The 26,829-nt window shown below is 41.0% G+C and overlaps 1 protein-coding gene across 1 annotated transcript in view; it reads right to left on the reverse strand.

Moving 5' to 3' along the window:
* The window catches only part of PLCXD3 (phosphatidylinositol specific phospholipase C X domain containing 3), a 229,028-nt gene extending 208,573 nt beyond the window's left edge, over window positions 1–20,455 (reverse strand). Inside the window, exon 1 of the mRNA XM_002714000.6 lies at window positions 20,079–20,455. Within this exon, the coding sequence (XP_002714046.1) occupies window positions 20,079–20,181 (103 nt within the window). The 5' untranslated portion in view covers window positions 20,182–20,455. The remainder of the gene's footprint in view (window positions 1–20,078) is intronic.
* Between the last annotated feature and the right edge of the window lie 6,374 nt (window positions 20,456–26,829).

Genomic DNA, 26,829 nt, shown 5'->3' on the forward strand with positions numbered 1-26,829 from the left:
TTTTTAAGATTTATTCATTAATTTGAAAGGCAGAGTTACACAGAGAAAGGGAGAGACAGATAGGGAGAGATCTTCCATCCACTGGCCAGGCTGAAGCCAGGAGCCCAAAACTCCATTGGGGTCTCCCACAGGGTGGCAGGGGCCCAAGTACCTGGGTCATCTTTTGCTGCTTTCCCAGCACATTAACAGAGAACTGTTGGTTTGGAAGTGAAGGAACCAGGGCTTGAGATAATGATCACATGAGCTGCCACCATCACAGGCAGCATAGACTGAAAATTTAACACTGGAAAAATATATTCCGAACAAATGGTGGAAATGTTTATATCAGACAAATTATATTATTATATTATAGATTATATTTTATTACATACAAATTATAGTAGTATATCTCTGAGAAAGAGTAACAATATTTATATCAGAAAACCTGGACTTTAAGGCAAAAACTATAACAAGAGACACAGAAGTAAAATCACCAGGGATTTATAATAATTAAAAATAGATGCGTACCCTGTAATGAAACACCCAAATATGTGAAGCAAATAATCACAGAATTGAAGGCAGAAATAAACAACATACAATAACAGTACAAATTGAGTGTTCCTCACTCAGAATTCTTAGGATGATAACTACTTAAATGTTTAGAGGCTTTTTTTTTATTTTTTAGATTTTGGAATATTTGCATAGTCTTTACCAGTTTAGCATCCCCAGTTCAAACAGATGAGATTCAAAATGATCTGAATCGTTTCTCAGCCTTTTGGGTAAGATCCAAGTGATCTGAAATCTGAAACCTTTTGAGCATAAGGTATGTGCTCAAAGGCTTCCAGATACTGAAACATTTTAGATTTATATTTTCAGATTAGGGAATCTCAGCCTGTAAGAGATTTCGTGTCCCACATTCAAAAATGGATATATCATCTGGAAAGAAAATCAGTAAGAAAATATTAGATTTGAACTACACGTTAGATCAAATGAATCTAGCAGACACATATAGAACACTCCACCCAGCAAAAGCACAGTAAACATTCTTCTCATGTACACATGGGATATTTCCCCAAATAGTTCATACATTAAGTTTCAACAAATTTAAGACTGAAATCACACCAAGTATCATCTCTAACAACAATAGCATGAAACAAGATATCAGTAGCAGAAGGAAAATTGAAAAATTTGCAAATATGTGGAAGTAAAACAATACTTGAAATATATATAAAATCATGCATATTTATGAGATACCATGTGATATTTTAATATATGTATACATTATGTAATGTACAGAGTTAATATATTTATATCTTCAAGCATTTAACAACCCTCTGCAGTTTTAATGTCCCAAATCCTACCTTCTAGTTTTTTTCTTTTTATAAAGAAATCAACATTTTACTATATATATTCACTCTTCTGTAGAATAGAACTCCAGAACTTTTTACTCCTATCTAGTTATAACTCAGTTCCCACTAGCCAACATTTCCTCCTCCTCTTCCCTCCCTAGACAATGGTCACCCTCATTATGATTTTGACTTCCATGGGATCACCTTGTTTTTTTCAGATTCCACGTATGAGTGAAATCATATGATATTTCTCTTGCTGTACTTGGCTGCTTCACTTAACATAATGACTTCCAGTTCCACTCATGCTGTTGTGACTGACACGGTCTCATATTGTTTTATGACTGAATAGTAATGCATTGTGTATATGCACCATATTTTCTTTACTCATTTATCAGTGGGTAAAGACAGGTAAACAGCAAATTTTTGAACAGCCAGTAGGTCAAAGAAGACTTGATAAAAATAAAAATTAGAATAAAAACAATATATACTAAAATGTGGGATTTGTCAAAAGCAGTACTAAGAAGAAAGTTTAGGGGCTGGCACTGTGGCACAGTGGGTTAAAGCCAGGACCTGCAGCACCAACATCCCTTATGGACACTGGTTTAAGTCCCAGCTGCTCCACTTCCAACCCCACTCCCCACTAATGCTTCTGGGAAAGCAGCATGAATAGCCAAAATCCTTGGGCCCCTGCACCCATGTAGGAGGCTGGAAAAAGCTCCTAGTTCCTGCTTCAGCTTGGCTCAGCCCTGGTCATTGCAGGCATTTGAAGAACAAACCAGCAGATGGGAGATCTCTCTCTTACTCTCCTTATCTCTCTCTGTAATTCTGCCTTTAAAATAAATAAATACATCTTTAAAAAAAAAAAGAAGAAGAAAACTTACTTTCTTACCTCAAATAAGTAAAATCAGAAACAAAAGAAATGACATTACAATTGATGCTGCAGAAAGAGAAAAGATCATAAAATACTATTATAAGCAATTATATGCCAACAAAAGGGATCATTTAGAAGTAATTAGAAACCTGTCAACAAAGTTCCAGAACAAGATGCCTCCACAGGTGAATTCAACAAAATATTTAACATAAAATTAATGCTACTGCAGCCTCAGAATCAACCCTTGGGGCATTCGGATCTGGCTAAAAGGCCCATGAGAGTCTCACAGGCATGGAAAGCCATGACATGGTGGCAAAAACAACCTAAATGAAAGATCCTGGTGAACAAGACCCCAGCGGAAAGAACAGGCCATCAAGGAGGGAGGCGCCTTTCTCTGAAAGGAGGAAGGAACCTCCACTGTGATATGGCCTTGACTAAACAAGTTCAGAGTTGGTGAACTCAAGGGGCTTCCATAGCCTAGACAGCTCATAGCAAGAGCCTCGGGTGATTGCTGACGTCATAAATAAGAGTGCCAATTGTTAAATCAACAACAGGAATCACTGGGCACATGCTCCTCACATAGGATCTCTGTTCTTAATGTGTTTTACTATGAAACTTAAAGACAACACTACTAGTCAAATAATACCCTATACCTTGTGCGGTTGTGTGAGTGCAGCCTGTTGAAATCCTTGCTTAGTGTATACTAAGTTGATCTTCAGTATATGAAGGTAATTGAAAATGAAACTCAATGAAGGGCGGGATGGGAGAGGGAGTGGGAGAGGGGAGGGCCGCAGGAGGGAAGGAGGTTGTGGGGGGGAGCCACAATAAAACAAAAGTTGCACTTTGTAAATTCACATTTATTAAATAAAAAAATTAATGCTAATTTTCTTAAAGTCTTCCAAAAAATTGAAGAAAAGTGAATGTCGCTCCCCCTCTTCATGGAGGAACGACACAGGACCCTGCGCTGTTCTTTTGTCTGCTCGGCCCTCCCCGGGTTTGCTGCTGGTTCTTCCCAGGTTGACTACCAACCCTTCCACCTCCGTGAAAGGGCAGTTCCCCCTAACCACTTTCCCCACTTCCGCGGGGGAGCAGCACACCGCCAGCCGGCTCTCCCGGGGGCTGCACAGGTGTTCCCCGTAGATGTTCCCCTTAGATGTTCCTGGTGCATGTTGTCTCTCTCCTCATTTATAGTCCTCTTCCGCCAATCCCAACTCGGCTGCCCACATGCTGAGTACGCTGCTCTCCTCCAATCAGGAGCAGGATCAGCTCCTGGAGGTCATCACTCAAGTTGGCAAGAGGCAGCTTCGTAGAAGCTGTTTCCTCCTCTCCCAGCGCCATATTGTGGGAGAGCAGATGCGTAGAATAAGTCTTAATTCCAGTAACTTAGTCTAGTCCGAGTTGCTCCCCACAAGTGAACCCTTACAAACTCACTTTACAAGATCAGCATTACCCTAATACCAAAGGCAGAGAAAGACTCTGAGAAAAGAACTCACAGGTCAATATCTCTGATGAACATAAATTCAAAATTTTCAACAAATCCTAGCAAACTGAATTTGACATCACAATAAAAAGAATCATTCATCATGATCAAATGAAATAATCCTAGTAAGCAAGGATGGTTCAACATTTGGAAATCAATTAACGTGACATACCACATTTACAAAACAAAGCATTAAAAAAATCACATGATCACACCATAAGATGTGAAAAAATTCTGTGACAAAACTCAGCATTTTTTAATGATTACAAACTCTCAACAAAGTAGCTATAAAAGGATGTACTTCAACACAATAAAGGATATTTATGACAAGCCCATAATAATATTCAAAGTAACATTTGAAAATGTTTCTTGTAAGATTGGGAACAAGCAAGGATGGTCACTCTTGCAACTTCTATTCAACAGAGTACTCTAAGTGTTAGCCAGAGAAATTAGGTAGGAATAAAGAAATAAAAGGAATTCAAATAGGAAAAAGAGAAGTAAAACTACATCTGTTTGAAGATGACATGAACCAATTATGCAAAATAAACTTGTTATGATTAAACAAATTCAGGAAAGGTGAAGAATATAAAATCAATTTGCAAAAATCAGTTGTGTTTTTACACAATAACAGTGAACAATCAAAATGATAATTAAGCAAGCAATTCCAAACATAATACAGTCAAAAGAGCAAAATATTTAGGAATAAGCTTAATAATAAAGGAGGCAAACCACTTACACACTGAAAATTATATAACATTGCAGAAAGAAATTAAAGAAACAAACAAATGGAAAGACATAATATGTTCATGACTGGAATACTTAATATTGTTCAAAAGTTTCTACTATTGAAAGTGATGTACAGATTCAATGCAGTCCTGAAAAATCTCATGGCATATTTTGCAGATATAGAAAAATAGAAAAATTCATATAGAACCAATTAGACTGCAAAGAGTCAATGCAATCTCTAAAAAGACCAAACCTAGGGACACAACCTTTCCTGATTTCAAAACATACTACAAAGCATAGTAATGAAAATAGCATGGTACTGACATAAATGCAGATATATAGACCAATGAAAGATGGTAGCCACCCTCTCAAATAAATCCACACATACACTGCTAATTCATCTACCACATGAGTACCCAAAGTACACAGTTGGTAGACTTTGCAACAAATGATGTTGAGAAAACTGGATATCCACTTTCAAAAGAATGAAATTCAACACTTATCTTAAAACACATACACACATACAAATCAACTTAAAACAAATGATCCAAAACTATAAAACTTCTAGGATGAAAACATTGAGAAAAAATTTTGTGAAATTGGGCTTTGGAATGATTTTTTGGGTATGACACAAATGCGTAAGTAGACAAGTAGGTTATGTCTAATTAAAAGGTTCTGTGCAGCAAAGGAAATAACCAACAGAGCAAAAAGGAAACCTATGGAATGGAAGAAAATAATTTCAAATTGCATATATGATAAGGGGTTAATTTCCAAAATACATAGGAATTCCTATGATATAAAATAAAATAATAATAATAATAATAATAACCAGTTTAAAAGCTGGGGAAAGAACTAGAACAGATATTTCTATAAGGAATATGAGATGGCTAAGAAGCATATGAAGAGGTACTCAAAATTACTAATCAATCTAGAAGTTAAAATTAGAGTGATATATCACTTTATACCTGTTAGGATCATTTCACACCTGTTAACATGACTATTATCAAAACTACAGAATATACTAAGTGTTCTAAGGATATGGAGATATTGGAGTCTTTGCACACTGTTGGTGAGAATGTAAAATGGTACAACCTTTATGAAGAACAGTATGAAGTTTTCTCAAAAATTTAAAAATAGAACTACCATACAACCCAGCATTCTCACTTTGATGTATTTTTCCAAAAACAATTGAAATAAAGATCTTGAATCAGGATCTGCATGTTCACGTTTACTGCAGCATTGTGTGCAAACTAAATGTCCATCTATGGATCACAATGAGTGGAGAGATACAGAAAATGTGATATATACATAAACACCGGACTATTCTTCATTCATAAAAAGAAGGAAAACCAGGATTCTTCTCACCAAGATGTCACCAAGGACAAAAAAAGAAAGCCATATCCCTCCCAAAGTCAAAGCAAAGGACTTGAAGGTCAAGAAGACAGTACTAAAAGTCCATAGCCGCTCACAAAAATATAAAAAATCTTCATGCCATGCACCTTATTGACTGAAGATATTGGGACTCTAGAGGCAGTCCAAAAATCCTCAGCTGAGCAAGCCTGACCCAAGAGAAAAAAGCTCAACCACATGATAATGTTAAGTTCCCCCGGTCATTGAGTTTTCCATGAAGAAGATAGAAAACATCAACACCTGTTCAAAGAAGGCATGAATGAGCTCTAGGACACTGATAGCATTAAGGCAATACCCTGATCATATATGTTGGAGAGAATAATATTTATGCTTTCTTGTCTCATTATTGTGGGGAGCAACTCAGACTAGACTGTTACTCGAATTAAGACTTATTCTATGCATCTGCTCTCCCACAATATGGTGCTGGGAGAGGAGGAAACAGCTTCTACACAGCTGCCTCCAGTTCAACCAATAAACAGCAGGACCTGCTCCTGATTGGAGGAGAGCAGCGTACTCGGCATGTGGGTAGCAGAGTTGGGATTGGTGGAAGAGGACTATAAAGGAGGAGAGAGACAACATGCACCGGGAACATCTATCTGAAGGAACACCTGTGCAGCCCCCGAGAGAGCCGGCCGGCGGTGTGCCGCTCCCCTGCGGAAGTGGGGAAAGTGGCAGGGGGCCCGCCCCTCCACGGAGGTGGAGGGACGGTAGCCAACCCGGGAAGAACCAGCAGCAAACCCGGGGAGGGCCGAGCAGACGAAAGAACAACACAGGGTCCTGTGTCGTTCCTCCACGAAGAGGGGGAGCGACATAATGGTGCCATGACTCGGATAGGAAACCTAGGCAGGGTTTAGTGTCGTTCCTCCATGAAGAGGGGGAGCGACATAATGGTGCCGTGACTCGGATAGGAAACCTAGGAGGGAAGAAGCGGGAAGAAGTGGGAAAATACCGGCGAGAGAGACTAGCAAAGAGCCTAGGGAAAAGCCGGACGGAAAAGGTGCCGGAAGAAGCTATTGAAAGCCTAGGCATAGACTCGGATACGGACTGTGGGAAAGAAGTTAGGATTGGACATTAGGATTGAAAGCGAAAGTGGAAGCTGGGAGAAATCTCTAAGGTCAAAAGTGAAAGTGAAACCTAGAAGAAACTTAGACTTGGATACGGACTGTGGGGAGAGGCCAGGAGAAATGAGAGGGGAATATTGTTGGAAGAAAAGTTAGGAAACATACCAGGTAGAGAAAAATATGCTAGGGAGGATGAAGCTGCGGGGGCAGGCTGAGGCGGAGACGAAAGCTAGCTTGGGATTCGTCAAGTCAGCCCGGGGAGCAAAAGGTGTAAATCTAAACCAGAGGCGGAGACGTGTAAGCCAGGTTGGAATCCGTCAGATTAGCCCAGGGAGCAAAAGACAGGAAGCCAAACCGAAAGGCGCAGACATGAGCTAGGTTGAATTTGCCAGGTTAGCCCGGGGAACTTAGACTGAATACCGGTGGCGGAAACATGAGCTAGGCTGTGTGACTCGCGGAAGCCGCCGCGCGCAGAGAGAGCACGTGGGGCACGAATAGATAGGGAATGTGGGGCCATGGTGCGGGCGTGAAGGGCGCAGAGACCGCGAAGCCACGCAGAGCCGGGAAGCCGCCGCAGGGCAGGCCCCAGGAAGCCGCGCAGATGAGAGAAATGTGGGCTGAAGCCGCGCGAAGCCGGGGAGCCGCTGCGGGGCGAGGGGCCGAGAAGCAGCCTCAGGGCAGGTGCCGGGAAGCCGCGGGGATAAGAGAAACAGAAGTTTAGAAGTAAAAGGAGAGAAATAGGAATGCTGGCAGATAGAAGTAAAATAAGAGAAATAGGAATGCCCGGAGATAGAGAAATAGAGAAAAATAAGGCCTCCCCACAACACAGCAATAAGAGAGCTTGGATTCGGTCTGCCTGATTAATAAGACGATAAGCACCTGTGGGCGGCTGCAGGTCACCGAAGACAGGCACCTTATCAACACTAATAAGTCTCCCCACAAGACGGCAGTGAGAGGGCTTGGATTCAGTTTGCCTGATTGGTAGGGCTTGTAAGCACCTGCAGGCAGTTCTAGCAGAGTAGAGCATGCGCTGCAGGGCACCGAACACAGGCACGCATCAGCACCTAAAAACCTCCTCACAACATGGCGAAGAGAGGACCCGGATTCGGTTTGCCTGATTGGTAGGGCTTGTAAGCACCTGTGGGCAACTCCAGCAAGCAGAGCAGAGTGTGTGCCACGGGGCACCGAAGACAGGCGCGTATCAACGCCAAAAAATAAAAAGAAAGGGGGAATTGTGGGGAGCAACTCGGACTAGACTGTTACTCGAATTAAGACTTATTCTATGCATCTGCTCTCCCACAATATGGTGCTGGGAGAGGAGGAAACAGCTTCTACACAGCTGTCTCCAGTTCAACCAATAAACAGCAGGACCTGCTCCTGATTGGAGGAGAGCAGCGTACTCGGCATGTGGGTAGCAGAGTTGGGATTGGTGGAAGAGGACTATAAAGGAGGAGAGAGACAACATGCACCGGGAACATCTATCTGAAGGAACACCTGTGCAGCCCCTGAGAGAGCCGGCCGGCGGTGTGCCGCTCCCCTGCGGAAGTGGGGAAAGTGGCAGGGGGCCCGCCCCTCCACGGAGGTGGAGGGACGGTAGCCAACCCGGGAAGAACCAGCAGCAAACCCGGGGAGGGCCGAGCAGACAAAAGAACAGCGCAGGGTCCTGTGTCGTTCCTCCACGAAGACGGGGAGCGACATAATGGTGCCGTGACTCGGAATTGAAGCCTAGGCAGGGTTTAGTGTCGTTCCTCCGTGAAGAGGGGAGCAACAATTATGATACTTTGGATGTTACTAACAAAATAGGGATAATCTAAACTGAATCTAGCTGCTAATTCTAAATATATATATATTTTTTTCTTTTAAAAAAGATTTATTTATTTATTTTAAAGGCAGAGTTACAGAGAGGTAGAGGCAGAAAGAGAGAGAGAGGCCTTCTATCTGCTGCTCACTCCCCAGATGGCCCCAGTAGCTGGAGCTGCACCGATCCAAAGCCAGGGGCCAGGAGCTTCTTCCAGGTCTCCCATGCAAGTTCAGGGGCCCAACGACTTGGGCCATCTTCCATGGCTTTCCCAGGCTGTAGCAGAGAGCTAGATCAGAAGTGAAGCAGCCAGGACATGAACCAGCACCCATATGGGATGCCAGTACTGCAGGTGGCAGCTTTATCCACTAAGCCTGAGTGCCAGCCCCTATATATATATATATATATATAGGGGCTTAAAATGGAGGAGGCTGGGAATTTAGCCTTCGAGTTTACACAGGAGTTAAGAAGCCCACACCCCATATAAGCGTGCCTGGATTCAATACTCAGCTCAGGCTCTGAATTCTAGCTTCTTGCTAATGCAGACTCTATGGGGAAAGTAGTGATGGCTCAAGTAGCTGGGTTCCTACCACCTAAGTAGGTAACCTGGGTTGAGTTCCCAGTTCTCAGCTTGGGCATTTGTGGGCATTTTGGAAGTGACCTCTGTCTCTCTATATATGTCTCACTGTTTATCAAATAAATGAAAAATTTTTTAAAAGGAACAAGGAAATCCTGCCATATGCTGCAACATGGATAACCCTTGAAGACATTATGCTAAGGACAAATACTGCATGATTCCACTTATATGAAACATCTAAAGTAGTCAAACTCATCAAATAAAAAATGGAATGGTAGTTCCCAAAGACTGTTGGTGAGGGAGAAATGGGGAAAGTTTCTGGCCAATGGATGCTAAGTTTTAGTCATGCAAGATGAAACAATTGCGGACATCTTCCATACATCATTGTAATTAAAGCAAGTAATATCATATTGTATATTTTAAAAATTGTTAAGAGGGCGAATATCAAGCTCTGTGCTTTTACCACAATAAAAGTAACAAAGTGGGGTAGGAAGCCAAAGGAAGAATATGTTTCAAGAACTGTGGTGAGGTAAACACATCAAATGCTGTCAAAAGATCAAATAATGTGATAGAGAATTAATCATTAGCTTTGGTTGAGTATAGAGCATTGGCAACCATGACAAGAATAATTTTTGTGCTGTAGTTGGGAAATAATGTGATTAGCATGGAATAGGAAGAGAAAGAGAAAGAACAACCTGAAGACAGGCTATTTCTACCAGTCTCAGAGAAATAGTATAGTGGATGGAAAGGCAGGTGTAGTATCAAAGGAGCATTTTTAAAGAGGACATTATTGACATGTGTGTGCAAATTGGAATGATCTCACAGAGACAGAGAAAACTAATGATGGAGAGAGTAGATAAATTAAGGAGGAGCCTGAGGATATTTAAGTTTTGGGATTAGAACACAAATAGCAAAGTTGAACTTAGGTAGAAGCAGGTATATGCCTTTCTCTTATCTAAAGGAACTGCAAAGTATACATAAATAGATACAAGTGCATTGGTGGATTCAATGGTTGGAAAATGAGGACACTCCTGTCTGCTTGCATTTATGATTTTCTGTAAGAGGTGAGGTATTAATTCAGGCAAGGTATGAATAAGATATTGATTTCAGAATCAAGAATAGAAATTGCCATCCCAGAAAGTAGGAAAATGAATTTACTAAGAAAGTGTAATAAGACTCTTTTTCAATAATTTATATCCATAACAAAGGAAAGAATCAATAGAGTGAAGAGACATCCAATAGAATGGGAAAAAACATTTACAAACCAGCTGACAAAGGATTAACACCTGAAATATACCAGCAACTTAAAAAAAAAAACAACAATAAGAAAACAACCAATCTAGTTGAGAAATGGGCAAAGGACTTCAATAGACAGTTCTCAAAGGTAGAAATACAAATGGCCAACAAATATATTTTTAAAATGTTCAACATCACTAGCCATCAGAAAAATATAAATTAAAACCATAATTAGATAGCACATCACCCCTGTCAGAATGGCTAAAATCCAAAACACAGAAAATAAAAAATGCTGGTGAGAATGTGGACAAAGGGGAACACTTATATACTGTTGGTGGAAATGTAAATTAGTGCAGCTACTGGGAAAAACAGTACGGAGCTTTCTTTAAAAATTAGAAAGAGACTTGCCATATGAGCCAGCAATCCTGCTACTGGGAATATATATCCAAAAGACTTGAACACAATGTATCAAAGAGATACCTTCACCGCCATGTTTATAGCAGCACTGTTCACAATAGCCAAAATTTGGAATCAACCAAGGTGTCCATAATCAGATGAATGGAAAAAGAAAATGTGGTATATATACACAATGGAATTTTATTCAGCTATAAAAAAGAACGAAATCTACCATTTGCAGTACATTGGATGCAACTGAAGGACATCATGTTGAGTAAAATAAACCAAACCCAGAAAGAGGAACACCTCATGTTCTCCCTTATATGTGGACGTTAAAATTAAAAAAAAAAAGAAAAGAAATGGCTGTATCAGTGTTGTGCAAATACAGTTTTGTAAAACTGTATTTTATACCTTTGTCAAACCACTGATTAGGAATGTTATACTACCATAGTTTTAGTGACCTGTCATTACTTTAAGATTTACTGTATATGGGTGAAATGATTTTTCCTTTCAGTTATTATTTATAGTCATTGTCTATATTCCCCCTAAACTAAGGTCTTTTGCTTTATACTTGTTAAACTTCTTATTCAGTGAAATATTAATCCTTCTTACTGACACATAAATTGAAAGCATGTTATCTTGAAAACTAAAAAAAGACAGAAAGGGAGAAGGAAGGAGGGGGAAGGGAGAGAGAGAGAGAGAGGAAGGGAATATTATTATATTCTTAGAATTGTATCTTCAAACCACATTGAATCTGTTAAAAACTATTAACAATTAAAATAAAACAATAAAAAACAAATTTCTAATGAGTTCAATTTTTCAACCTGTATAAATTTTCTCCAATAATGTTTATTACTAATGTTTTCTAGGATCAGAATTGATGAAAAGTTAAGTTTAACTGAGTTGAGGTTTTCAAAGTAAGTAGAATAAGAAACAGTGAGACAAGAGAATTAAGGGCATCTCCCAGGGTGTGACTCTAATGCTAGATGAAGGAATTTGACCTGAAAATCATGCTGGGGATGAATACTCAACAAAACCCCATACTTTGCAACCTTCCTCGCTAGCAGGATATTTATGCCCCACTAACCACCATTTTGCTTGAGAAAGGCTTAGGTTAGGTCATGGCAGAAATGTGTTTAGAGCTAACTGCATTGAAGCAGCTCTGTTCCTCTTTTCAGGACTTCACATGGCGACAAGGGTATCTGGCATGGAATATGAATTGAGATAGGTTCATCATTTGCCTGTTAACACTCCTTTAATGTATCTTCATCTTCACCATCCAGAAATATAGAGGGGACCTCCAAAAAAGCTTAGCAGGAAACTAAGATTACCATTCATCATAGCCCACTCTGCTCCATGAACTAATTCTCCACATGAATTGAGGAGCATTACTACATTTTATGATGTTGACTAAGGACAAACACAACTGCTTCATAAAAATTAGCTCACAGGAAGAACTCTTCGTTGTAAAACATAATATTAGCTGGCATTTGAGATAGAATAGTGGAAGAGCTGTCTACTCCCAGGATCTTTATTGAAATATAGGAACATAACACGAGCATATCTAGCAAATCCATGGGCCATCTGTTGCAGTGCCCGATCCCCAGAGGTGACTAACCCTGGCTGCTTCTCAGGAATATTTAACCATTGCCTCCTGTCCTTCTCTTTCTGAACCATCTTCCTCCCCTACGAGAGCATAATAAACACATATGGTGCTGGAGAAAGCTTCTGGCAGCAGATTCCATCTGAACCTTGTGAACTTTTTCTCTCACTTTTCCCTTCCTTCTAGAATATACGATTTAGACACTTTTCTGGTCCAGTCTGTGGATACTCATCCAAACCAGGAGAAACAAGAAGACACACAAACTTCTTGAGGGCATTAAATCCCACAACTACATTTAGGAGTTCCTTGAGTGCACATCCATCATGATGGCATGTTCACTGAAGTTCAAAAATGAATGCTTGTGGACAACAGGCATCCCCGCTGGTAATAACAAGCAAATTTTTCAGGAAACAGAGCTTATCCTTTTAAGCAACAAGAATTAAAATGTGTGCATATGTATGCATGTGTGTATATATGTGTTTGATTATACCTTTTCTTAAGTGGTCAGAAAACATAAATTAATAAAATGTCTGGAGAAATTTTGATTATGTCAGATTATTTGACTTTATTTACATTATATCAAGCTGCCCAGTAGAAATAAAAATGGACCCTAGAAGTATTCCTACTTGAGGCTGGTCTAGAGGAATGAGTAGGTTGTACCCACTATGGGTTTACTTATAGGAAAAATCAAGAAACATTCTGAAAAAAAAAATTATGTCCAGAAAAAGTTGACACACACACAAAGCAAACCAACACTGAATAATGTTGAGTATAGAATAAAATCCACCCCTAATATTATCATATGTTCAATTTTACAGCTCAAAACTACTCAAACTACTCCCAGAACATGGGAGCACAGCAAACCAATCAATAAAATACAGGGAAAATGATGGAAAATTTGGGCACACCTGGCACTCATGACTTCAGCAGTGATGGCAGAAAGAGACACTATAGAAGCTGGAATCAGAAGCTTCCAAAATGGGCACCTACCTCTGGGAGGCTTTGAGAGTTGTTAGACATTAATATCCTCAATGTTGGGCCTCTTTAGCACAGCACAGGCTCTGGTAGAACTACACTCAGTGGTCACATTTGGGGCATAAAACTGTGGAGGCACAGCTCTTCTACAATGCAAAGCAGCAAACTTAACAACTCCCCAAAGTTTCTCCCAAACAGGAAAGAAAGAAAACATCAGATACTCTGGAGTATCCCTGAAAGACTGACTTAAAAGCCATACCTAAGAGATTTCTAGAATATTTGGAAATCCAATAAGGAGATATTTGGTAGGACTAGAAACTACTGACAATTATTTTGGCTTTGACCTTTTTTTTTGATGGTTATATGCTTTTGTTAGTCTTCCCCTGCAAATCTTTCCTATTGTTATTGCTGACACATGGCACTTAACAGTCTTCTTCTTTATAATTTATTCTCTCTATTCTGAGTGGAGCTGGGAGCTGGGAGCTCAGTCCGTGTCTCACATGTAGGTGGATGGCAGGACCCCAAGCACGTGAGTTATCACTATTGTCCCCCAGGTCAATTGCCCCCTCACCCATGAGGTCAGAATTAAATAAGATAAAATAAACTTTGGGTGAGCCACGATAAATTTCCATGAGTGAAGTGCATCTTAACATATAAAGATTGTGGTGTGCATTGGAGGGGTATGTGTGTCTGTGTATAGTTTAACCATTTAGAACATTATGTCAAACAACTGAAGTGACTCTTAACTACATTTATGCATGAATCCACATACACCATGCTCCAAATAAATGAGCTGTGGCTTATAAATACAAACAAGATTTCTATCAAAAAATACTTTGCTGGTACAAGCATTTGACCCAGTGGTTGAAACAGCATTTGAGATGCCCATGGCCCATATCAGGTTGCCTGTATTCAATAGTTGACTCTGATCCTGGCTTCCTGCTGGTGTGGGACCTGGGGGGCAATAGTGATAACTCGTACTTGGGGTCCTGCCATCCACCTACATGTGAGACACGGACTGAGCTCCCAGCTCCCAGCTCCACTCAGCCCTATTCAAGGAACACTGAGGATATCTGAAGAGTAGAACAGCAAATGGGAGCTCCCTGCCTGCCTGTCTCTGCCTCTCAAACCAATAAAATAAAATAACACAAACAAATTTACTTTGCTTTTGATGATTTTCTGATGCTGATCACCAATACATTTTGCATTCATGATGCTAGTTTTATTCAAGAGCAATATTGAAAAGCTCAAGCTTACAGATAAATTGAATCAACCCGTAACTTATAAATATAACAAAAGAAGTTGGGTATGTGTGAAAGCAAGGGTAAGTCCAAATGGACAAAGAACCAACATTGGGCTGTTTCCTAAATTGGCATTAGTGTCCACTAACCTCACCAAATGGGCTGGTTTTAAGTACCATTGATGGCTGTTATCCATGAACAGCAGGATTTTAAGGAAATGAGGGGAAAGGTTTTACATTTATGACAGTGACCTAATTCGAACAGTTAAGTAGCAATTAAAACACATTTATTGCTCCAGGTGCATGATGAACTGTGATGTCGATTATCAGAAATGTTCTCAATCTGGGCCATTAGTGTTAAGTCAAATATGGGGTTCTGGCTTTCAGTCTGATTGCCGATTTGAACACAAGTGTACTATACCACCAATAGACTATACCACCCAATAGAAAGAGCCTCATGAAAAGATGTATATTTAAATGTGGCTCTGACTGCCCCTTAGAGATACCCTAAAGCAGTGTTCCTCACACTCAAACTGTGTATATAAATCACTACACATCTTGTTAGATGAAAATTTGATTCCATAAATGTGAGGGATGGATCTGAGATGCTGCATTTCTACTAAGCTCCTGTGGACATGTCTGCTGCCAATCCTTTGATCATCTTTGAGGAGCAAAACCTTAGAAGATTATTGATAAACATGTGAAAAACACAGGTATGCATGTGAAACCACTTTGGGTATTCAATTTGAGTCATCAAGAAAAAGTCCTAGTTAAACAATTTATGTTCCATGTATTCTTCAATTTTTCCTTGTTAGCAAAACCCAAAGCAAAACTTGGAATTGGAAAGACAACCTATGAAAGATATTCATCCTAAATAATTTTGTTGCTTTTTGATTGCCTTGAAAGATTAACTTCTCTATAGCTATCCTAACCAAAATGATAAAAAAAAAAAAAAAGCTTTGGCAATTAGAGGACCCAGTCACAAATTCATCCTTTCAATTGTGTCAACTCAATTTAAATAAAAAGTAGATTGGAAAGAAAAGGAAAAAGACAACAGTTGACTCCAAGAAATCAAGAAAGAATCTCTATGAGTACAGAAATGAATAGCTCATGGGGTCGGCACTGTGGCTTAGCAGGTAAAGCCGCCACCTGCAGTCCTGGCATCCCATATGGGCACTGGTTCGAGTTCCAGCTGCTCCACTTCCATTCCCGCTCTCTGCTTTGGCTTGGGAAAGCAATGGAAGATGGCCCAAGTCCTTGGGCCCCTGCATCCCCGTGGGAAACCCAGAAGAAGCCCCTGGCTCCTGCCTTCAGATCAGTGCAGCTCTGGCCATTGAAGCCATCTGGGGAGTGAACCAGTAAGTGGAAGACCTCTCTCTCTCTCTCTCTCTCTCTCTCTCTCTCTCTCTGTAACTCTGCCTTTCAAATAAACAAATCTTTAAGAAGAAATGAACAGCTCATAAAGTAAATAGAAAAATACAGAAACCAGACTCGCATAAACACCTGGCTTTCCTAAAAATTGTTTTCCATTGGTGTTGGCATTTTCTAAAGGAAATTAAAACAATTACAGGTATAACAATCATTGGTGTATAAGTTATTTCTATGTTCCTTATTTAAGTACAATTGACAACTTCTTATTCAAGAAAATATACTTCTTTCAGGTTCCAGCCCCACAACATTTTGACCAATTTTTTCACTGCTGCATGGACACTTGGCTGCACTACATAAGATTTTCCTTACATATCAGAAAATGCATAGCAGCCCACTCCCTTGGGCTAAATCGTTCCTAATCCTGTAGATTTGCTACACAATGACCCCCATCAGGAACCCAGATTATCAACTCCATACTTATTGCCATGATGGGTCCTTTTATGTTACTTCTTCAATCAGTTCATGGAAGAGAAATTTAAAAATAAATTTGATGCCCCCAAATTTGAAATCCATGCATATTTTTTTCCTAAGACCTTCAGCAATGGGTCTGGACCCAGCAGAACTGTGTTTCAAAGATATCCAGGGTTCATCAGACTCATCCTTACCTGAATTTTATACTTTGCCTTCCCGTTTCAACCTCTGTCTGTTTGTAATGAGAGGGAGCATCATTAAAACCCAAAATGCCACTGTTAAGCAAATATGCGTGAATGAAAACTGAATTGGGTACCATCAAAGAAAGAAAGAAAGAAATGAGCAGACTGAAATTTGAATAACTGTCAACATGTTCTGGCCATGCCATTGCTTTGAAAAATAAATCAAAAACAAAACTACTAATACCAATTACTAACTTAATTCCTCAATCCCATCAATACCAGATCATGAGAGCATTTAATTGCAAAACAGCCATGAAAGACTGGATTCTGAAAGCATTCAAGATGCAGACATTTAAAAAATATTTAGAGGTGCCAGTGCTGGCATCGCAGTGGGGAATATCACACCAGTACACACTGTTCTTTGCTCCTGCTCTGGGAAATCTGGGTCAGGTGGCCCAGGTGGGTGGCATCATAATTGGGCAGTTCTTCACTCTCTACTTGCTTCACCTACAAAAACCAGAAGCTTTGAGGCTGACTGAGCAGCAGTTGCCCTCTACAGAGACACTTGTGTGGTGCACCAGGAGTGGGTTTAAATGGTGGAGATAATTGCTTAATTCAAGTTGTAGCAACTGGCCAAGTAAACACGTAGCAGCCAGGAAGCTATTAGCATGATTTTAAGGCAATTATTCCATTAGTGTTTAATAGTCTCCAATTAGTCTTCTCTATCAAAGTTTGAACTTCTTTTTTTTTTTTTTTTCCCAAAAAAACTCAGTGTTGAGTAAGGCAGAAAGGTGCCAAACCATTTTTATATGTCTGGTCCTATCAAACCTGCTTTATAGATTCACAGAAATATTTGGGATCATAGATTTGGCAAAATACTTTGTGCGGCTGTGTTTTTTTTTTTTTTTTTTTCCTTAGAAGTAGTGGGGTGAGAGTGTGAGATTTCGCAGGGGATCTTTCTAGCAGAGTTGAGCAAGCGATGGAAATTCTCACGATAGCCTATGCCTTCATCTTCATGGATCCTCTCTAACATCATCAGAATACCAGTCTCCAACCTCACATTTCCACTTTGTCCTAGGAAGAGAACAGGAAAATTGCCCTGTTCTATGACTTCTTAGATCCTTTTCTCCTCACTTAGGTTAGTATGAGGGAGCTTCAAAAATTCATAGAAAACACATATTATGAAAAACTGTGCATGGATTTCAAATTTTTTTGCACTAAAATAAACAACTTTTTATTCTGATTTTCCAAGAACTTTTGGAAGTACCCTCATACTTGTTGCTGCTGAATCATCCAGACAGAAATCCCAAAGCCTGCCCCTCCAAAAATTCCTAGGAAACCTTCCCTAGGAAGGCCTAAGTTAGGGGGTCAGACCTCTGAACTGATAGGTCATTTGCCTACACTAAGTTTCAAATTTTTCACTGATGAAGTGAAGATGATAATACCAGCACTATCTGCTTGCTGGGGCTTAGAGAAGGATGCTGTGAGCTGGGATACCGAACAGTGCTTTGCAGGTGGATTATAAACAGGTAAGGCAGATTCAGACATGGTGTCACACCATTCCTCAGAACGAGCGACGCCAGCTAAGGCTTTTCTTCTCTTGAGAGTCACCTGCCAAAGGCTGGCAACACAGCCCCTGCGCTTCTTACTTCCTGAACATTCCAAAAATGCTTGGGTGAGACCACATGGAAATAACTGTCTAAAAACTAAACAGAAATGAAAGAAGAAAAAGAATGGCAATGTCTATGGAAATGAGAGGGGGAATTTTGCCAACAAAGTTGTCTACTTTCTACTGCCTCCTTCAAAAGAGCAATCCCTAGGCTCACCCAGGGAGTCTGGTAAGTGCAGAGTGGAGAAGCTGGGGTGTTCTTTTCCTTGGAGAGCTCTGGGCCCTTAGGAAGCTATCTGCGCAAGAAGGGTAAGAGGAAACAACCACACTGGGGCCTGCTATCACAGGGCAGCCTGTGCCGGTCATAGCCGCCACACACACACCGTACCAACATTCCTGTTGGAGCCTCCTGGGATATTCAAGAGGACCATTGTCAAAAGAGCCCCCCTTTTGTGTTTTCTTGGGGAGTGGGAGGTATCGGGGTTTTCTTTCCTGTTTTGCTCAGAGGCTGAAAGGGGACCTGGATGGGGCAATGCCAGAGGAGGTAGACCAGAAGGTTTAACTTAATCACGCATATCAGCGAACAACCTGGCAGTAATTTGCCCTGCAGCTCCGACTTAGCAGGATCAGGTGTGTGCTCCCTCAGCCCATGTGCACTGACAAATTGGTAACGAAGTGTGGCCTTGTCCCCAGCTGTCAGCGTCGTAAACTGTCCGGAAACGACCCTCCCTCCTGACCCTCGTTCCTGGTCACCTGCGCTAGGGGCTGCTGCGCGCTCCCGCCGCAGAAACCTGCCCAGGTCTCCAGTCCAACTCGCGCGCGCCATGCTGAAGCCTCTGGATGTCTCCCACTCTTCCCCGCTTTGTCCGCGCTTTCCTCCTTCCAGGCTGTCTGCCCAGCGGCGCAATCCCTTTCTTTCTCCCTACTATTTTCCAGTTAATCCCACCCCTCTGTCGCTGCCTACGCAGGTTTCCCTTCGCGGCTTCGTTCGCTAGAAGCAGGTGCACAGTCCGCAGGGATTTGCTCTCCTGGCCCGAGCGCGATACGACGCTAACAAGCCCTGGGACCAGACTCCAGACGCTGGCCACTCGGCCAGGCCCTCCAGATCCACACCGAACAGGAAACTGCCCCTCGGCCCCTCGGCCCCCTTTAGCTCCTGGTCAAGGGCAGCGATCACACCTCCGCAGGTCCTTGAACTTTAATCACTTTTCCGGAGCGTTTTGTCTTGTTAAAGGAGACTGGGGACGAATATTAATGGTTCGGATAGGTTCGAACCTAGAATCTACCAGATCCGCTCAATTCCGCGCCAGGGATGGATTTAGGAGAGGTGCAGGCGCCAGAGACCAGCCCTAGGACACAGCCGGCACTGGTCGCGCACGGCCACCCCCAGACTCAGAAATCGCCCCCACCCCTCAAATCTGTAGGGCAAACCGTGGGAAGGGGCGCGAGGCGCTCTCCACTGCCTTAGCCCTGGGCACACAGCCAGTTTCAAAAGCCGGGGCCCGGGGAAGGGGGGGGGAGGGGGCAGTCACCTTGACTCCTGGAACCGGGGTCCCCAGAGATTTGGAAAACGCCCGGAAACCCGAGGCTACCCGGCACGCCTTGCCGGTCCGAGACCCAGCCCAGAGGCAGAGTTGCCCTCCCGCGGGCCCCGTGGCAAGTTACCACTTAGCGCAGAGAAAGCAGGGCGGGGCAGGTGCAGTGGGTGCCGCGCGCCGGGTAGCGGCAGCCTCCGCGCGCCTACCTGGGATGGCTAAATTGGTGAGGGGGATGCTGTGGATGCTCTCGGGCAGAGTTGCCATCCAGTCGGCGAATTTGAGCTCGTTTCTCCCCTGGGACGAGGCCATCGTGCCGGTCGGCGTGCGGCGCGCTGCTCCCCGCGCTCCTCCGGCAGGCTGACAGGCGGCTGCCGCTAATCCAATGTTTGCTCCAGCCCGCTGGAGTTTACACTCCGCTCTGCGCCACACCCACAGGATGGCGCAGACACATGCTAATTTTCATAATTATTCAAAACACCCCATGCTCCCCTAGTGCCTGCGCCTGACTCCGCTGGAGCTTGTGTTCCTGACGTCCGCGCTCAGCTTTCTCCGCTCTCTCCTCCCTCCAGACTCCCTCCCTCCAGTTTTACCCCTCCTAGGCGGCTCTGCCTCTCCTCGCCATTCTGCACGGTTCCTAGGCTTGTTGTTGTTGTTATTAATTAATTTATTTTTTTCTAAGTTGATTCCTCCAAGTGCTTTGTGTAAGGTCTCGCTGTGTCCTTTGGTGTGACTTCTGGTGCCAGGTGTAATAAAAACAGTTTGCCTAGAACCTAAATTGGTAGTGCACTTTGGGGGTGGTTTTACCTCCTGAGGACAGATTCTCATGCTGGCCTTCAAGACTTTGCATTCTTAAGAAAGGGCATTGCTTTCTGTGAACTGAGCCAGGTGAGATGTTACCTCTGGGTCCACCACCCTGCTGGAACAGAAGAGTGGTCTCTATTCAGCACCTGGGCTAATTTTTGGAAGTTTGGTGCCAGGAAAGGGCAGCGAATTCAGACAGTTTCTTCTTAACCCCTGATACCAAGCTCCAGACATTTCATACCAAAGACATGCTGCACCCCTTCCTGTCTTGGGCCATGGCAATTCTGGGTTATCTCTATGGAGAAAGCTGTCTGTGGCTGGTGGGTCTTATGACAGTGGGCAAGACTGAAAGCTGATCCTGAAAGAAAACCACCACATCTTTCAGTGGCTCACTGTAATTACTGCAGGTAGCATTTGGTGGAATATATCTGGCACCATCCAAAGTGATCTGATTGTTTGGGTTTTCATTCCTTGGCAGAGTAAAGACATGTCTCTCTCTCAAAAGAAATCACTCATGGAGTCGTAAAGAACTGTCAAGGTCCACCTGTTCTCTGATGAGAAAGGAAAGATCAAGTCTCAGCAATGTGATGAAACCAGTGGTGGCCTCCGTGAAAATATGTGAGGTGGGCTGGAAGTGTGATGGGTCTCAGCCACCCAGAGAATGTAGAGGCAGTAAAGGTACCCCTGTTCCATTGGTGCACATATTCTTTCCCTGAAGAACATGCAACTACACTGAAGAAAGTAAAAATCAAGGTAGGAGAGATTGAGAGAACTATGAAACATGAGAATAACCACTTTAGTTCAGTAAACCCGCTTAGCATTTTATTTTAAAAAAGAACCCTCAAGCCTAGTTTATTTTATAGGATGCTCCGTCCAAAGAATATTCACCCAGTATTGGGGAGCACTCTGGGGAAGATGGAGAGAGGAGAGATAATCACTAGAAGGGTGGGAGTGTGGGTGGGAGGGTAGGTATGTTGGGAAGAATCACTATGTTCCTAAAGTGGTATTTATGAAATGCATGAAGTTTATGTACCTTAAATAAAAATTTTCTGGGAAAAAATCTTCCATTCTCTCATAGAATCAACTTGTAGTTCCAAGAAGACAAGGCAAAGTCATCTTTAGGGATGAGAAAGAGATGTGCCTTTTTTTTTCCCTCCAGGCAAATCTTAATATTCATGCAAGCACAGTAGTTCAAACACATATATCCTTTAAATTAGAATGGTAATTTAGCTCACAATAATATCCTTGTCAAAAGATCTACATAACCACTGTTCTGTTAATGCTGGTATTCTCAGGGTGTCATGGCCAGGAAGCAGGGGAAGTTCAGCACTGGAAGTCAGGTACTCTGAGTAGTATGGGCAAGTCCCCGTTTCTGCCAGTCCTAGTCTTCTCCATTTAAAAATGATGCTAATAACTCAGATTGTGATGAAGCTTCCAGGAGACAGTGTATCCCTGCTTAGTGTCGCTCCCTTGCCCGCAAAGGAACGACGTTGCAAGCAGCTTATCGGTCTTCAGTAGACTTTATTTAAACAGGATAGAAAAAGAAACCCTCGAGCAAGGGGAGCTCCGAAAGAAAGGGGAAGCTCCTGTTACTATTACACGAACGGCTTATATAGTATAACATTGCAGAAGCATGTAATGCAAACTTAGTCCATGTTACAGTCCATGCGGCGATGCTCCAATCGGGTGCCTGATCATGCACAGTCCAACACTCCTTGTCCAGCCATAAAGCTGATCACGTGTCTTCATCCAATCAAGCTCCTGATCATGTAGCAGGCGGCTCGGATGCCAGCAAAAAGCTTATCATTGCTCCACCTGGTGTTTTCTCAACTCTTGGTCAGTGGGAAAAGAAGTATGGGAAGTACCAAGGCCATAGTTGTAGACTCAACCCTGAGGTTATGGAAAGGTCCCGATATTGCAGCTCAACAGAAACCATAAACATCCACACAGCAGTAACTATTGCAAAGGGTCAGCAAGCTAAGCCTTAGCATGTGGGCCCATGGCCGGCTCATGGGTCCCCACAGCTTAGTAAGATAATAGAATACCTACTTACCTGTCTTTGTCTTTTCTATCCTTACAAAGTGCACTTTCAACAGGATGATGTAATTGTTGAATATGGGGAATATTTTTTAAATAAAATATGCTTTTAAAATATTTTTTATTTGAGAGGTAGAGAGATAGAGAAAGAGATAGAGATAGAGAGATAGGGAGCATATCGTCTGGTTTGTTCCTCCCAGTGCCTGCAACAACCCCAGCTGGGCCAGGGCCCAAGCTGAAAGACAGGAACCTAATCCATGTCTCCCATGTGAGTAGCAGGAATCCAATTCCCTGAGCCATCATCACTGCATCCCAGGGTCTACATTTGGAGGAAACTAAAGTTGGGAGCTAGAGGTGGAAATTTAACCTAACCAAGTACTAGGATTTGGCACATGAGTACTTGAAGCGCTAAGTTAAATACTCTCTCTACTATATGCTTATAACACATGCCTCTTCCAATGTATTCCTATGTGTCTTGAAAAGTTTACAGTTGCTGTTTTCATAAAAATGAAACCAACTTAAAATTTTGGGGAAAGTTCTCTGCAAGGAATTTTTAAACTTTTATTTAATAAATATAAATTTCAAAAGTACAACTTTTGGATTATAGCGGTTTTCCCCTCATAACCACCCTCCAACCTGCAAACCATCCCATCTCCTACTCCCCTCCCATCCCATTCTTCATTAAGATCCATTTTTAATTATCTTTAAATACAGAAGATCAACTTAGTATATACTAAGTAAAGATTTCAACAGTTTGTACTCACACAGACACACAAAGTATAAAGTACTGTTTGGAGACTAGTTTTACTGTTAATTTGCATAGTACAACACATTAAGGACAGAAGTCTCACACGGGGAACAAGTGCACAGTGAATCCCATTGTTGATTTAACAATTGATACTCTTACCGGAGGCTCTTGTCATGATTTACCAAGGCTATGGAAGCCTCTTGAGTTCACAAACTCCGACCTTATTTAGACAAGGCCATAATCAAAGTGGAAGTTCTCTCCTCCCTGAGAAAGGTATCTCCTTCTTTGATGGCCCATTCTTTCTGCTGGGATCTCACTCACAGAGTTCTTTCTTTTAGGTCATGTTGTTGTTGTTGTTGTTTTGGTGGTGGGTTTTTTTTTTTTTTTTTTTTTGCCACAGTGTCTTGGCTTTCCAAGCCTAAAATACTCTCATGGGCTTTTTAGCCAGATCTAATGCCTTAAGGGCTGATTCTGAGGCCAGAGTGCTCTTTAGGGCATCTGCCATTCTATGATTCTGCTGCGTATCCCACTTCCCATGCTGGATCATTATCTCCTTTTTAATTCTATCAGTTAGTATTAGCAGATACTATTCTTGTTTATGTGATCCCTTTGACACTTAATCCTATCTTTATGATCAATTATGAACTTAAGCTGATCACTTTAACTAGTAAGATGGCATTGGTACATACCAACTTAATGGGATTTGGAGTCCCATGGTACATTTCTAGCTCAACCATTAGGGGTATGTCCGAATGAGTGTGTTCCGAACTGTACATTTCCTCCCTCTCTTATTCCCACTCTTATTTTTAACAGGGATCAAATTTCAGTTAAATTTAAACACCTAAGAATAATTGTGTGTTAATTAAAGAGTTCAAACAGTAGTATTAAGTAGAACAAGAAAATACTAAAAAGAATAAAATAGTAAACTGTTCTTCGACAGACAGGACAAGGGCTGATCAAGTCACTGTTTCTCATAGTGTCAGTTTCACTTCAACAGGTTTCCTTTTAGGTGCTCAGTTAGTTGTCACTGATCAGGGAGAACATATGATATTCGTCCCTTTGGGACTGGCTTATTTCATTCAGCATGATGTTTTCCAGATTCCTCCATTTTGTTCTGCAAGGAATTTTACTCTAAGTTTTAGTTAAGCAAACAATCCCTTCTCTATTTTATCTGCTTTGAATTTCAGGATTTTTAATGCATTGGTTGAACATAAATCATTATCATTCCCTGCATGCATTCCACTAGGAAAGACAGAGTAGAAAGTTTATAGAGCTGAATTTAATTCCTAGTCTGTAATCAATATTTTAGACAATTTTATGACCTAGTTTCCTCATCTTTTTATTGGCAGCCTTGCTACCATTTATTACATGACATTAGGAAAATCATGTTATTTCTCCGGGCTTTATAATTTGGTCACTGTATCAGTTAGGGTTCTGCAAAGAAACAGAACCAGTAGTATACACAAAGAGATTTATTTTCAAAAATTGAACTGCATAGAAGTGAAAACTAAAAAGTCTAAAATCTGTAGTGCAGACAAAAAGGCTGGACAATCAGGAAAGAGTTGATGGTGCAATCAAAACAAAATCAAAATCAAAAGTCCAAAACCTGCACACCATGCCAAATAGGGTGGGAACTAAGGGAGTCTACATTGTAGTGAGGGAAAGAACAGCTTCTTCTTCTTCAGGAAATGTTAGTCTTTCCTTGTAAGAACTTTGATTGGTTGAGGATCTCTCACATTATAGCAGATAATCAGCTATACTCAAATGATTGTATCTATTAATCACAGCCACAAACATCTTCATAACAACATTTATTCTAGTATTTTACCAAACACCTGGGCATCATGGCCTAACCATGTTGACACATAAGCTATCACTCCCACTGCTCCTGATTTCTCCAGTCCCTTTTATCTTATTATATTTAAATTAAATATAACTCTATTTCCTTTTTATTATTTCTAATACATATAGCTGCTAGAAATGGTAAGAAGAACATACATATCTGCCTTAGAGTTTTAATCCATGTAAACAACTCAATGTATAGATCCATATTTTTATCACATCACAGATGAGAAAATACTAAAGGTTTTTAATGTATAGATAGATAGTTAGTTAACTACCTATAAAAGTAAAAGTCTTTAAAGCAAGAATGACAAGAGAAAAATGGCTTATTATTATGCCCATAACTCTCTGCTGCCTATCAAATTCACACTGTACAGAGTATTACATTGCTACTCTTCTGGAACATTTCTTTTCTTCATATTCTTTTCCACCCATTAAAAATACATAACTGTTTGTTATGTAATGTCTTTTATTAGTTTATATCTTCCTTAACTGGGGGAGATATATGTTTTATTTTCAAGCATATTTATTTTGAATTTTATAATTAAAAACAGGGTTCTCACAGGTCAGAACATGTTAGGACACATTTCAAGTGAATAATATTTTTAAAGAGGGAGTCTGAAACAATCCAGCCAAATTATTTTAAAATGTTCAGAAGTATGTATTTGTAGGGCTAAACTACATAAATATACAAATGGACAGTAAAGAACCTTTGTAAAATTAACTGTTAATAATCAATGCTTTTTAACTATTTTTTATAACTTCTACTTAAGCATTCTATCCAAAGAACTTTATTGTATTTTAAGTACAAAAAATAATTTTTGTGTTTAATTTCAAAGTAGCAAACGTTGATAACTCCTTTCTTACACTATTTCAACCCACGGAGTTTTGTCTTTCCCTCTTTTCCTCTTCTATATCCACACTTTATAGATCAGCCCAAAATAAGTTAATTAACAGTCATGAATATATTCTAGCCACTAACATCACTGTCTGTGGAATCTGAAAGCCTGGATTCAAATCTGTGTTTGTTAATTAACTGTGTGCTTCTTGGTTTCCGATTTGAGGTAAAAAGAATTATTATTTCCTCCTGGGAATGGGGAAATTCAAGTCACTATGAAGCTTCAATGAAGCAAGGTGAACAGGAGCTTTAAAACCTACAGTTCATTGTTACACTTCTCTACCACTGCACCTTTTCTCATGTTCAACGGATGTACCTCATACTTTCACCTTCCTGTGCTAATAAAAATCCTTCCTGTGCTAATCAACTCTGCTTTGTAACTTCCCTTACTGAACCTAACAGAGGTAATCTTTACTTTCTCTGTATACCCTTGTAGTTTAATTATAGCTATCTTGTAGTGTATTTCTAATTCCCTGAGTAGCCTCAAGGTATTATGTAGGCAGGGATGATGTTATCTGATGCTCTATAACACTTTTCACAATGCCTACAAAATGATAAAATGACTCATTCTAATAAATTTTACTCATTTATTCCATAAATATTTATTAAATATCTGTTATGTTCTCTCTCC

Source organism: Oryctolagus cuniculus, chromosome 14 (genome assembly GCF_051225735.1).
Source record: "Oryctolagus cuniculus isolate XC-2025 breed Fujian yellow rabbit chromosome 14, ASM5122573v1, whole genome shotgun sequence".
Lineage (NCBI taxonomy): Eukaryota > Metazoa > Chordata > Mammalia > Lagomorpha > Leporidae > Oryctolagus > Oryctolagus cuniculus.